At 40.7% G+C, this 13003-nt stretch overlaps 1 protein-coding gene across 4 annotated transcripts in view; it reads right to left on the bottom strand.

Annotated features, from left to right (window-relative positions):
- The window catches only part of arhgef12a (Rho guanine nucleotide exchange factor 12a), a 76686-nt gene that overhangs the window by 32336 nt on the left and 31347 nt on the right, over nt 1-13003 (bottom strand). For 2 of the 4 annotated variants that reach the window (XM_045703469.2, XM_045703467.2), the window contains 2 exons: nt 2449-2469; nt 1549-1643 (listed from right to left, as the gene is read on the bottom strand). In XM_045703469.2, the coding sequence (XP_045559425.1) occupies nt 1549-1643; nt 2449-2469 (116 nt within the window). The remainder of the gene's footprint in view (nt 1-1548; nt 1644-2448; nt 2470-13003) is intronic. The other 2 variants (XM_045703468.2, XM_045703470.2) reach the window with 1 other exon arrangement.

Below are 13003 nucleotides of genomic sequence, written 5' to 3'. Positions count from 1 at the left end.
TGGAATTGCCCATCTAGACTCATTAAAACTAATGATCCGAGACATATAGTGCCTTGCAAAAGTATTCATACCGCCTTGGATTTCTTCACATTTTATTGTGTTACAAAGAGCTGAATACTTATGGAATGACTATATTTTTGTTATTTAATTCCTATTAAAAAAATAAATAATGTTTTAATACATTTTAATCCCACTTTGTAACAACAAAATGTGAAGAAATCCAAGGGGTATGAATAATTTTGCAAGGCACTGTATAGAGAAAGCCAGGGTATCTTTATAGGCTATAGGGGATATTTCCGTAGTGCAAAATAATTGTACAAAGTGCAAAACTCAAGCTGGCAGCGTGATTTTATTTGAAACCTTTCTTCAACAATGTGTGTTACAAAGAGCCGACTATTTATGTATTGCTCAGTTTACTCAACTCTAGTTAAATAATCACCTCCTTAACGCAAATTTCTTTGCACAATTATTTTACACTACGAAAAATATATGCCTCTGCTTATAATGACATTCTGTGACAATAGAGAGTTAAAATGGTAGTATTCCATCCAAACCCAAGTCCAATCTCAAGTACACTCTGTTGTTATTGTTAACTATTAACATGCCAGTGAAAGATAATGTCTTGAGACTAGCACTGAGACAACTGACTTAAACCCCAAAAAACAGCCAATTCATTTAGAAATCCTGATCACGTTAAAGAAAGATGGCGCTTGAAAACTATTTGGGGATATCATTGTTAGGAAATAGGAATCATGCAACACAAAAAGGCAAGCCAAAAGGTGAAATACAGAGTAAGAAACGTGCACATGCAACAGGGGTAAAGAAAAGTCCATCGGAATGAAACCTCATCCAATCTCTCATCTTTCAACGGGAATAATTATTTGATAATATTACTCCACTAAAGATTGGAATACATTGCTTGCTGCTTCTCTACGTAACTGTGCTTTAGCCTGACAGAATGAGACTAGAGTGTGGGCCTAAACGTCAGAAGAAAATGAACGGAAGTGATACAACCACTCCGAGACTTGTCTTGGGTAACCTCTCGCAGAACACGTCTTGTCCGTGTTCGTTGCGTCATTCTGAGATAAGTTGGAGGGCATGAAAATTCTATCTTTAAATCACCCTGGTTGTTTGATGAGAATAAAGAGAGCTAGTGATGAGTCATCATACCCAAACATAATCTGTGCTTTTTCTCTTATACGCCCAGATTTCAATAGTGTGAATGAACGAAAAAGTTGTCTGGTGTTTTTTTTCACTTGGCATTAAGGACACCAAACAGTTTGTGTACAATAACACTGAACAGAAGACGTGATTGTGCAAAGATCTGCGCTTAATCAAATAGAGCGAGACTTCTGCAAGACCTAATAAAGACATGGTGGCCTTAAAGGTTCAGAAATTCAGGAGCAGATCAGAGATAAAAAACAGTGCATATCCACACAGTGAACATAAAGCATAGTGCATAGCATACACCATCGACTCTCACCATCCCATCATGCCGATTGCAAAACATTCATCTGTGTGTGTACGTGTGTGTGTCAGAAAGTTTACCTGTAGGGTCAAACTCATGTGAAGAGGAGACTGCCGGTTTATCACTTTTGGGTTTCTTATCAGGGGGGTGATCTTTACTGAGAATGCTACTGCTTCTGAAAAGAGAGAGAGCTTTGTAAAAACAAGGAAACGTCTGAAAAACGTAAACCATAAGAGTTAACCTGATGAGAATTGAGGAGCACAGCCAGTGTGCTATCGAAGAACACAATATGTTACTTGTGAGCAGCTACTAGGCCTACAACACTGACAACTGTCCTTTTTCTATAGGAAACATAACATACAATTTAAATGTCGGGGAGTGCTACCAATAACTGCAATGCTGATGGGAATATCCACAAGCACAAAACAAAGAAACTTAATTGTTCACTCAATGGCCATCCCATCAACGACGAGGTGACATCTTATGAATATGATAACTGCATTTGACAGATGATCTGGACTGGCTGTGCTGCTGAGTGGGTCTGTAAGAGCTGGAGGAGCGAGTGAATGGGCCCTCGTCAGAGGAATGTCATAAGGCCAGACCCTGGACCCTGCTCTGCATACATGTGGCTGTAAAAGGCCTCTGTTTTCTCTCCGGACTAGGCAGAGATGGGCCGTGCTAAAAGAAGGACCCCTTTGTCCCCCTCCCCTGTCTGACGCTGAACTCTGAGTGAGGAGGACCACTGTGTGTGTGTGTGTGTGTGTGTGTGTGTGTGTGTGTGTGTGTGTGTGTGTGTGTGTGTGTGTGTGTGGTGTGTGTAGCAGGCAGGCTTCTCCTAAAGACCGCTTCATTTCCTTCATCTGGCCTGTGTGTTCTGTTGGTGGTTAGGCCTACAACATTACTTCTGTGTTGGGTAGAAACGTCAGAAACACACGTATAAAACAGCTTACCGCTTGGTTGTATGAAATGAGGTTTCTTACCTGTTTGCTTTATTGGGAAACCTGCAGGGTAAAAGAGGGGAGAGTGTCAATCATCAACATAATCCGATTCGAGCAACATCATAGAGTGATGACAACATCAGCAGACAGCAGATTCAAACAAGAACATGTGAGCCTGTACAGTACAATGCAGGTACTTTGCAAGGGGTTTTGGGAGCAGCAAAAACAAGAGGTCTACTGAAGCGCCTCCCGAGACTGACCCTCGTAAACATCATAATCCTGGTGAAACTACACCAGCTTTCTTTAATACAGACAGCAGCAGCTCAAAGATTAAAGGCTTTGCCAGGTCAAATCCCCCCCCCCCTTCTCAGATCTTATCCAATTGTGTCCTTTACAGTTCAAAAACAGACCACTGTCATGATCATAAAATCTGAGTCATGCTCTGCTCAGTCTGTCGACTGGGATGCAGACTGGCTGGCTGCCTGTATGTAGTGCCTTGCAGGGATTAGTGTCTGTAAGTGGGGTAGGGGGTAAAGTAGGGTATCAATATATTGAAATAGGGAACTTTTCTAGAGAAGCATTGGTTGCTTGATTGGAAGAGCTAAGACCATTAATCACAATGATTGACTTTAAAATAAAAAAAGCAGATTCTATGCTGTTCATTTAAGCTCCATCACATCAATAATGAGGCAGGTTCCAGCAGTTTGAGTGTTCTCATGAGGAAACAACTGAGGAGGAACTGTCATTGATCTTTGTTGGCCATGTGTGGATTAGGCTAGTTCTTTAGAAGTGAATTTCCTGTGGCTGTGAAGTAATGACAGTGAACAAGCCGGTCAAGCCCATGTAGAAGGCTGAATAAGCGCTTCAGCAAGCCATTATAGCTTAGGTTAGCATTGGTAACTATGTACCAATGCTAATAATTTTAATGATCCATTTTTATAACCCAAATTAATAAATAGGCTATCCCATGAAGGATAAAAAAAAACAGGCCAGAGAACAGACACATCCATATCATGCCATTTTCCCCCTTTTTATTTTCCTTAAACAAGGGCCCTGACCCAGACTTGGGGGGGGAAAGCTAACCTCACCAGCACCAAGGCTGAAAACAGGGACAGATTCCCAGAAACAATGAGCACTCCTGGCATAGCTCCCGTTTCCTGAGTTAGAAACGTCCAGGCTGCAGAGGTAGCAGGCAGCACTGCGGCTCCGAGGAGAAAAGGCAGCACCAGTCAGGATTTGGAAAATCTCACTCATTCCCTATTAACTTTTTAAGCTTGCTTCAGTTGTCAGCAAACAGTGCTAAGCCCGCATTATCACAGGGTCCAGGAAGTGAAAGAGACCACTTGAAGGATTAGCCATTATGATCCAGTTAAGTAGGGCCCTATAAAATCTGTTGAATGTTTTGCCTGATTCTCCCCAAATTCAGTTCTCTCCATTTTGTTTTTCCAGGTTTCCGTTTCCCCCTGTTTTGTCAGGTTTTCGCTCTCAGAAACCACAAGATTTGAATAGAAAAATGATTAACTTGGATTTCCACAACAATGCTTAAACCACATCAGATGACAACTTTTGCAGTCTGGGAAAAATGGTATATAGCTGTGTTTTTGCGTAGTGCAAGTGATGGTAGAGTTCACGAAACAAATACCCACTGGATTGATAATCATGATATAATTCTACCAGGTAAGCATAGGCTACTTTGTAGTTGACATTTAACTCTTTCCAGCCCATTCATAAAAATAAAATACAAATCTGAAACATGTTTTCGATGTTTGTCACAATATCTCTGCACTACAATAAAGAATCTGTTCATAAAACCCCTCTTTTGATAGGTTATAATGTCTGCATTATCCCATCAGAGTCTAAGCCATGTCTTAGCCAAGGGAGGGGAGTTTCGACTAAGCTACATGGAATTGTTTTAAGAAGGTCATACCAAGGATCATTTAGCTATTTGATTTAGAGTTTTAAGGCCGCTTGAAGTATAAAATTAAAAAAATACTTGCAGAAAATATATTTTTGGCCTTAATTTTTTTTTACTGGTACCACGGGACCAGACAAGTCTTGTGAGGCCTGTGGGCACCCTAGAGCAAAACAAAACAAAAACAGTCTCACCTTTGCACAGAGGGGTCATATTAGTGTTTAGCCCAAATGGTCCGGACGCTACAGACAGAAGTTGGCAGATGTACCGACTTCAGATGATTCTCCTGAGACTTGTGGATTCGTAGAGCAAAACAGAGAACATCATCGTGTTTTGTGAGAAAACCGATTTTTGGGATGTCTCATGGTCTAAACAAACACCGCTGTAAATCAGTGACAACCCCTCCAAAGAATAGCCTAAGACATGTTATTGTTATATATCATCAGGCCTTGATATATTGGCCTACTCGTAGCACGCGCTCCAGCAGGTATATCTCACTGGTCAACCCCAAAGCCAATTCCTCCTTTGGTCGTCTTTCCTTCCAGTTCTCTGCTGCCAATGACTGGAACAAACTGCGAAAATCTCTGAAGCTGGAGACTCATATCTCCCTCACTAGCTTTAAGCACCAGCTGTAAGAGCAGCTCACAGATCACTGCACCTGTACACAGCCCATCTATCTACCTACCTCATCCCCATACTGTATTTATTTATTTTATTTATTTATCTTGCTCCTTTGCACCCCAGTATCTCTACTTGCACATTCATCTTCTGCACATCTACCATTCCAGTGTTTAATTGCTATATTGTAATTACTTCGCCACCATGGCTTATTTATTGCCTTAACTTACCTAATTTGCACTCACTGTATATAGACGTTTTGTTTTCTTTTGTTCTACTGTATTATTGACTCTGTTTTGTTTATTCCATGTGTAACTCTGTGTTGTTGTATGTGTTAAATTGCTATGCTTTGTCTTGGCCAGGTCGCAGTTGCAAATGAGAACTTGTTCTCAACTAGCCTACCTGGTTAAATAAAGGTGAAATACAAAATAAAATAAATACAATTGGAAAAGGACTATGTTTTAAAAATATATATTATTAAGTATACTAACAATTATCTATTTTCTCTCATCTTGTCTTCACGTTCGTGCTCCATATCCCCGTAAGTGTAAACACACGGTCTTGCCCAATAGCATGTTTCAGTCCTATGATAATGTTGATACATGGGTACCGGAATCTATCCCTTTCAGGCAGAACGTCCAGTTGGTTTAGATCTAGGTAGTCTGACCTTCATCGATACTGGGGTACAAAGTCTCTCCAGGGTTCTAGGGTAATCGCTTCAAAGTTCTCTTGGCTGCGTTACATGTGGATCCTGCCACTGAGGATAATGCAGATAGGCTTAGAAAACCGCAGTACTTACTGGACCACCTGAAAAAGATTTGTAAAAAGCTATATCAGCAAACCACAATGAAGCCATAGATGAGCGCATGGTCAAATCAAAGGGGCGATCAGGATTCAAGCACTATATGATAAGGGAAGCCAACTAGGTGGGGATTTAAATTATGGGTCATTGCTTGTTCTGACACAGGCTACATTTTAAATGTCAATGTTTACACCGGCAGTTGGGATGGTTGTGTGGTTCACCTAGCCAGGAAAGTTGAGGAATTAGTTGGGCCATATGCAAACCACGGATAGGTTTGGTTCGACAACTTTTATACATCACCCCCGTGCGTAAGTAGTCTGAGAAAACAGAGTTTCAATGCATGTGGGACTTCTAGGGTAAACTGGAATCAGTTTCCTGACACATTTAAGGACTTTCAAAAGTGAGAGCATCAAACTGAGTGTGGGGATATGCATTTGTGTAGGTTAGACGGCAATGTATTGGCCATACAGTGGAGAGAGACACGTACTGTCACTTGCCTTTCCAATTTTCCCAGTGCAAAGGATTCCACTCAAGTAAAGCGGCTAGAGGATGATGTTTGGAATAGGAAAGTGGTCTGCCAGCCTGCTGTAATCCACGATTAAAATAAACAGATGGGTGGGGTTGACAAGTCTGATCAAGTGATCAACTCCTACAATGTTTTGCAGAAGACCCATAAGTGGTGGAAAACACTTTTTACACTGTGTTCACATTGCAGTTGTCAAACTGGTTACTGACAGATTACATTCCGAAAGTACTTTGCTCATTGGTTAGGTATTGATGTTAATGACAGGTATCCATCTATCAACACACCTTTGCCTGTGAAAACTGTAAGCTCATCTTTTCACACACAGCACGTGCCTAGTTTACAGGCCCCCTCTAGATATTGTTACAGGAAAGATAAAGGACAACAGGACCTGGTTTGTTTGTGTGGCACTTGAATACGAGGGCAAACGGTTTTGCATCGGAGAGGCCCGAAATTGTTTTAGGTTGTGGCATTCCAGTGACGGACTTATTGCGGAAAAAGGCACTAGTAAAAGGGACTCGGATGTAGCTCAGATATTAAGTAGTAATTTTACCTCTCTTGTATGTTTCCCTTTCCTGCATGTTCCCTCTCCCTTGCATGTTTTCCCTTTCTTCATGACTAATGACCTTGGAGATATGAAGGACTTGGAAATGTAATGACTAAAATAATGTTGTGCTTTTGGAATTGTTCCCTTTCTGAATCTTCGTGTGATAGACAATATGCTAGTTGAATGTAGAAATTGAAAATGTAAAAAAGCCAATTGTTGTTATATGCCTGGTATTGTTTCAGATTTTGTAATTCCAGTAAAAATGTTGATTAAAGTAGCCCTGAAATGAATGCTGTATCATATTATGGTTATGAAAGCGATATAAATTAGTCTTCATTTTCAGGTTTGAATGAGAAAATGTATTCCCTCTAATATTATTCTTGTTTTATTAATATTATATCACTTGTTTGTCTTTCCTTAACATATGTAAAACTAAATGATATTTGTTTTTTTTGAGGGTGCAGATATGTGTTTAATATACTATCCAGATAAGATAAGTGTCGATCACAGAAAAATATAACCGGTCACTAAAACATCTAACTCATTCACAGTAAAAGGTATTTATATTCTGATTTCAGATGATCAAACCTTACAAAATAATGAAGACTCCGTTTTTCTCTATCGCCATTAGAAAGTTAGATAAATGGCACTTGTTGGGGAGAAAAGCATTGATTTTCATATAAGATACACATTTTGACAAGTGTTTTTTCTTGACTGATTACAATTTGATTGATGTGGTGCCATTGTATGTCAAATCACTTGAAAGAGCGGTTTCTCAGATTTCAAAATACATATCATGTTTTCATTCAAGGTTTGACACCAGCAAATTATTCTCATTTATGCACACAGAACTCACGGTCCAGTAAAAAAATTTAACATTTGGGAAAGTTTTCCATCTACCAGAAGACTCTTCATTAGCATCATCGCTACCTGCTACACAAAGTGGTAGACGCGAGCACAACACATAGACGGGGAATTCTTGTTGCCTCCTCAGAAAGTTGCATGAAATATAAAACACTGATGCATTCTATTCATGTCTTATGATAAACATGGGCATAGTAATTACTTTCCAATACATTTAGTTAATTCCCTAAGTTCAAAGTTTTCAGATCCTTTCGCTTTTTCCACATTTTGTTACATTACAGCCTTATTATAAAATGGATTAAATGAAATGTTTTACTCAATACCTCTTTATGACAAAGCAAAAACAGATTTTAGGAATACCATATTTACACAAGTACTCAGACCCTTTGCTATGAGACTTGAAATTGAGCTCAGGTGCATCCTGTTTCCATTGATCATCCTTGAGATGTTTTTACAACTTGGAGTCCACCGGTGATAAATTCAATTGATTGGATATGATTTGGAAAGGAACACACCTGTCTATATGAGGTCCCAAGCCATGAGGTCGAAGGAATTGTCCGTAGAGCGCCGAGACAGGATTGTGTTGAGGCACAGATCTGGGGAAGGGTATGAAAACATTTCTGCAGCATTGAAGGTCCGCAAGAGCACAGTGACCGCCATAAGTCTTAAATGGAAGAAGTTTGGAACTACCAAGACTCTTCCTAGAGCTGGCCGGCCGGCCAGCCAAACTGAGCAAAATCGGGACTTTGACAAAGCTCCAGAGTTCCTCTGCAGAGATGGGCGAACCTTCCAGAAGGACAACCATCTCTGCAGCACTCTAGCAATCAGGCCTTTATGGTAGAGTGGCCAGACAGAAGCCAGTCCTCAGTAAAATGCACATGACAGCCCACTTGGATTTTGCCAAAAGGCCCCTAAAGGACTCTCAGACCATAAGAAACAAGATTCTCTGGTCTGATGAAACCAAGACTGAACTCTTTGGCCTGAATGCCAAGCGTCACGTCTGGAGGAAACATGTGGTGACAGCATCATACTGTGGGGATGTTTTTCAGCGGCAGGGACTGTGAGACTAGTCAGGATGTAGGGAAAGACGAACGAAGCAAAAATAAAGAGAGATTCTTGATGAAAACTTGCTCCAGAGCGCTCAGGACCTCAGACTGGGGTGAAGGTTCACCTTCCAACAGGACAACGACCCAAAGCACACAACCAAGACAACGCAGGAGTAGCTTCGGGACAAGTGTCAATGTCCTTGAGTGGCCCATCCAGAGCCCAGACTTGAACCCGATCGAACATCTCTGGAGAGATCAGAAAACAGCTGTGCAGCAACTGCAGAGAGGAGTGGGAGACACTGCCCAAATACAGGTGTGCCAAACTTGTAGTGTCATACCCAAGATAACTCAAGGTTGTAATCGCTGCCAAAGGTGCTTCAACAAAGTACGGAGTGAAGGGTCTGAATACTTATGTAAATGTAATTTAGAAACCTGTTTTTGCTTTGTCATTATGAGGCATTGTCTCGATTGATGAGGATAATTTTTTTTGTTGAGTAAGGCTGTAACCTAACAAAATGTGGAAAATGTGCACTGTATTTGTAATTTTGCGATATAAATTGGTGTTAAATTGACTGAACACATTCATTTACAGCAACGACCTGGGGAATAGTTACAGGGACCGACCCTGCTTAGCTTTACTGGCAAGCCAGCAGTGGGATGTAGGTTGTTGAATTGCATTTTAATGTCTGGATTCCGCGATTCTGTCTACGTTCTCCGTATCGCAGATTTTATAGGGCCCTAGTTAAGATTCAGGGAGTTTCCCCAGTCTGTGGGTACAACTTATTCTGATGACTACGGTTTTCAAACACAAAGCCTAAACAAGCTCCTTATTAATGACTTGGGTAAGCTGCAGCCTTCTTAGGCATGACTCAATATAATAATGAGGCTACCTCTTGAAAATCAGACCTATAAGTGAGTTTAGGCTGATTTAAGTAAACTAAATCATTGGTACTGTCTCATAAAAAGGGGTGATGGGTTACAAATACATAAAGGGTACATCACCTTTTGACAGCATGTCTTGATTTAAAACAAAAAAAAAAACACTTTCCATACATGTTTTCCCATGGCAGTGGTCAGAAAGTGACTTTTTGAAGAAGAAGAAAAAAAAAACTTTTTTAGATCATTTACATTTAAGGTATAACATTTTCTTTTTTTTCCCCTTTCTAATAAATTAAATAGTTTAATAGTCCTTTTTGCTAACTTCTAAATTATATCAATCTCAACCGTTTATCTTTTCCAGTGATGAGGACATGGATGTCTCATAGTATGGTGGGGTATGCAAAATAGGTTTATCTCAATTGTTTTGGCATTCAAGTCCAAAAACTAACTTTTTGAGTATTTCTACAATGGGAAAATATGTATGGAAGGTTTCGTTCAAATCAAAAAGGTGTGCCATCAAAAGGTGATCGAATTCAAATTGATTTACGCATGAAGCTGAACTAGTAGGCTAAAGACCAACTAGTAAACTAAAGTTCCAGTTCCTCTCCAGCAATACTGAAGTGAGACCAAATTTTGTATTGTTGTTTGTAAGAGTGAATGTCGACCGTATGAGACATTTGTCTCACCAACTACCCATATTAAATCTCTTTTCTAGCGACACTGAATCCCATTCAGCGAGGCAATGACGAGCTGAATGGCCCATTTATGAAATGTTCTCAGACTGTAATAAGTTCCAGAGACGGCTGCCTGCAACTCCATCAAAAAGCCATAGAGGAGAAATGGAAAAGTAAGCACAAACAACCTCAATGAGGTTAAACCCAGGGACTTATAATCATAGCTTGAAGATGTGTTGTTCTCTCCCTCAGTGAATCATAGGAGAAACGGAAAGAAAACGAAGAGCAGTCGCTCTCAAAAAGAATATACGCTACCAGTATCTGTTAACTTTCAAAACCAACATTCATCATCATTGAGCAAAAGCATTTGCTAGAAGGCTTCCTGAATGCTATATAAAGATATTGGGCTGTATTTCAAGAAAGCAGGGCTCTACAGTGTGACCATTTTACTTGCATATGCACCTAAATATTTAGCTGTGTGACCTGGAATTTTACATTTCGGAGCACCAGAGCACCTATTTAAAAAAAAGTAGCACCCAGATGATAGTTGTTGCAGCCCCTGAGTGCCATGTAGAATACACTGAACGCAGATTCATGACCGTCATGCTTGCACCATTACTACAAAGAAAATGCTTTGTTGCATAAAATATTTTAATTGTCCTCCTAAAATTCTTTGTGAGCTCCTACATTTTTTCAACGTAGGCACACACGTGCTCTTTGTAAAACATTTTTTTTTAATTTAAAAGTCAGTGTAGAGAAAAAAAATTATTACAAAGACAAATGTCTGTTGTGAACTCATGGCCTTCTGCCTGAATGTCCCTGGATGTTTTTGCCAGGTTTCTCACTGCACTGTTATGCCAGCGGGGCAGAATCCTCACAAAACATCCAGCTATAGGCGCCCGGACCAGGATTCACATTGGAAGAAGCGGTGGAGAAGGGGGGAGTTAGTAGGAAGAGGACAAAGTGGGAGGAACTAAAGGGAGCAGCAGAGAAGAAGGTGGGGAATGGGAGGGGCAGTAAAGGCGGGGCCAGACTTGAATACTCAATTGAGGGTTTGTGTTTTCTTGGGAAACTGGCAATGTGCCAAAAGGGCCTGGTTCAGGGACACCCCAAACAGAGGAGGACGCCGAAAAACAGAGCTTGTCTGTGAGTCATTTTCGACAAGAGAGGAGTGGCTGGGGGGATAGAAAACAGTGAACTGTAAGAGGAAGTAGCAATGCTGTTACCCTGATTCAGAGGAAAAGGACAACAAAGTCAAAGTATTGGAGTGGCCATCACAAAGCCCTGACCTCAATCCTATAGAGAATTTGTGGGCAGAACTGAAAAAGTATGTGCGAGCAAGGAGGCCTACAAACCTGACTCAGTTACACCAGCTCTGTCAGGAGCTTATTGTGGGAAGCTTGTGGAAGGCTACCTGAAGCATTTGACCCAAGTTAAACAATTTAAAGGCAACGCTACCAAATACTAATTGAGTGTATGTAAACTTCTGACGCACTGGGAATGTGATGAAATATAATAAATAATTCTCTACTATTATTCTGACATTTGACATTTTTAAAATAAAGTGGTGATCCTAACTGACCTAAAACAGGGACTTTTTACTCGGATTAAATGTCAGGAATTGTGAAAAACTGAGTTTTAATGTAGTTGGCTAAGGTGTATATAAACTTCCGACTTCAACTGTATGCTACAACGACCAAGAGCCAACAAGTATGCTGCTACTTAATAATCTGAATGGAGGTGTTATTTGTAACTGTAGGACATGGAGAAAGCGAATGCAGCCCCAATTAGCCTAGCTAGCTACCTAACATGGCTAGCTTAGCTAACCAGCTTCTCTCGGTTTGATGCAGTCAAGACCGGTACTACATCATCAAATTACACTGAACAAAAATATAAAAACGCAACATGCAACAATTTCAAAGATTTTACTGAGTTACAGTACATATAGGGAAATCAGTCAATTGAAATGAATTAATTAGGCCCTAATCTATGGATTTCACATGACTGGGAATACAGATATGCATCTGTTGTTCACAGATACCTTAAAATAAAAAAAGGAGGGGCTTGGATCAGAAAACCAGTTAGTATCTGGTGTGACTGCTATTTGCCTCATGCTGCGTGCCACATCTCCTTCACATAGAGTTGATCAGGCTGTTGGTTGTGGCCAGTGGAATGTTGTCCCACTCCTCTTCAATGGCTATGCGAAGTTGCTGGATATTGGCGGGAATTGGAACGCTCTGTCGTACACATCAATCCAGAGCATCCCAAACATGCTCAACGGGTGACATGTCTAGTGAGTTTGCAGGCCATGGAAGTACTGGAATATTTTCCGCATCCAGGAATTGTACACAGATACTTGCGACATGGGGCCGTGCATTATTATGCTGAAACATGGGGAGATGGTGGAGGATGAATGGCACGACAACGGGCCTCAGGATCTCACCACGGTATCTCTGAGCATTCAAATTGCCTTTGATAAAATGCAATTGTGTTTGTTGTCCGTAGCTTATTCCTGCCAATACCATAACCCCCACCATGTGGCACTCTGTTCACAACATTGACAGCAGCAAACCGCTCGATCCCACGATGCCATACACATTTATTTCATCTGCCCGGTACAGTTGAAACCAAGATTCATCCATGAAGAGCACACTTCTCCAGCGTGCCAGTGGCCATCGAAGGTGAGGATTTGCCTACTGAAGTCGGTTGCGGTGCCAAACTGCTGTCAGGTC

The sequence above is a fragment of the Salmo salar genome, chromosome 20 (assembly GCF_965601325.2).
Source record: "Salmo salar chromosome 20, fSalSal1, whole genome shotgun sequence".
Lineage (NCBI taxonomy): Eukaryota > Metazoa > Chordata > Actinopteri > Salmoniformes > Salmonidae > Salmo > Salmo salar.
This window is presented reverse-complemented; position numbering and strand designations above follow the sequence as displayed.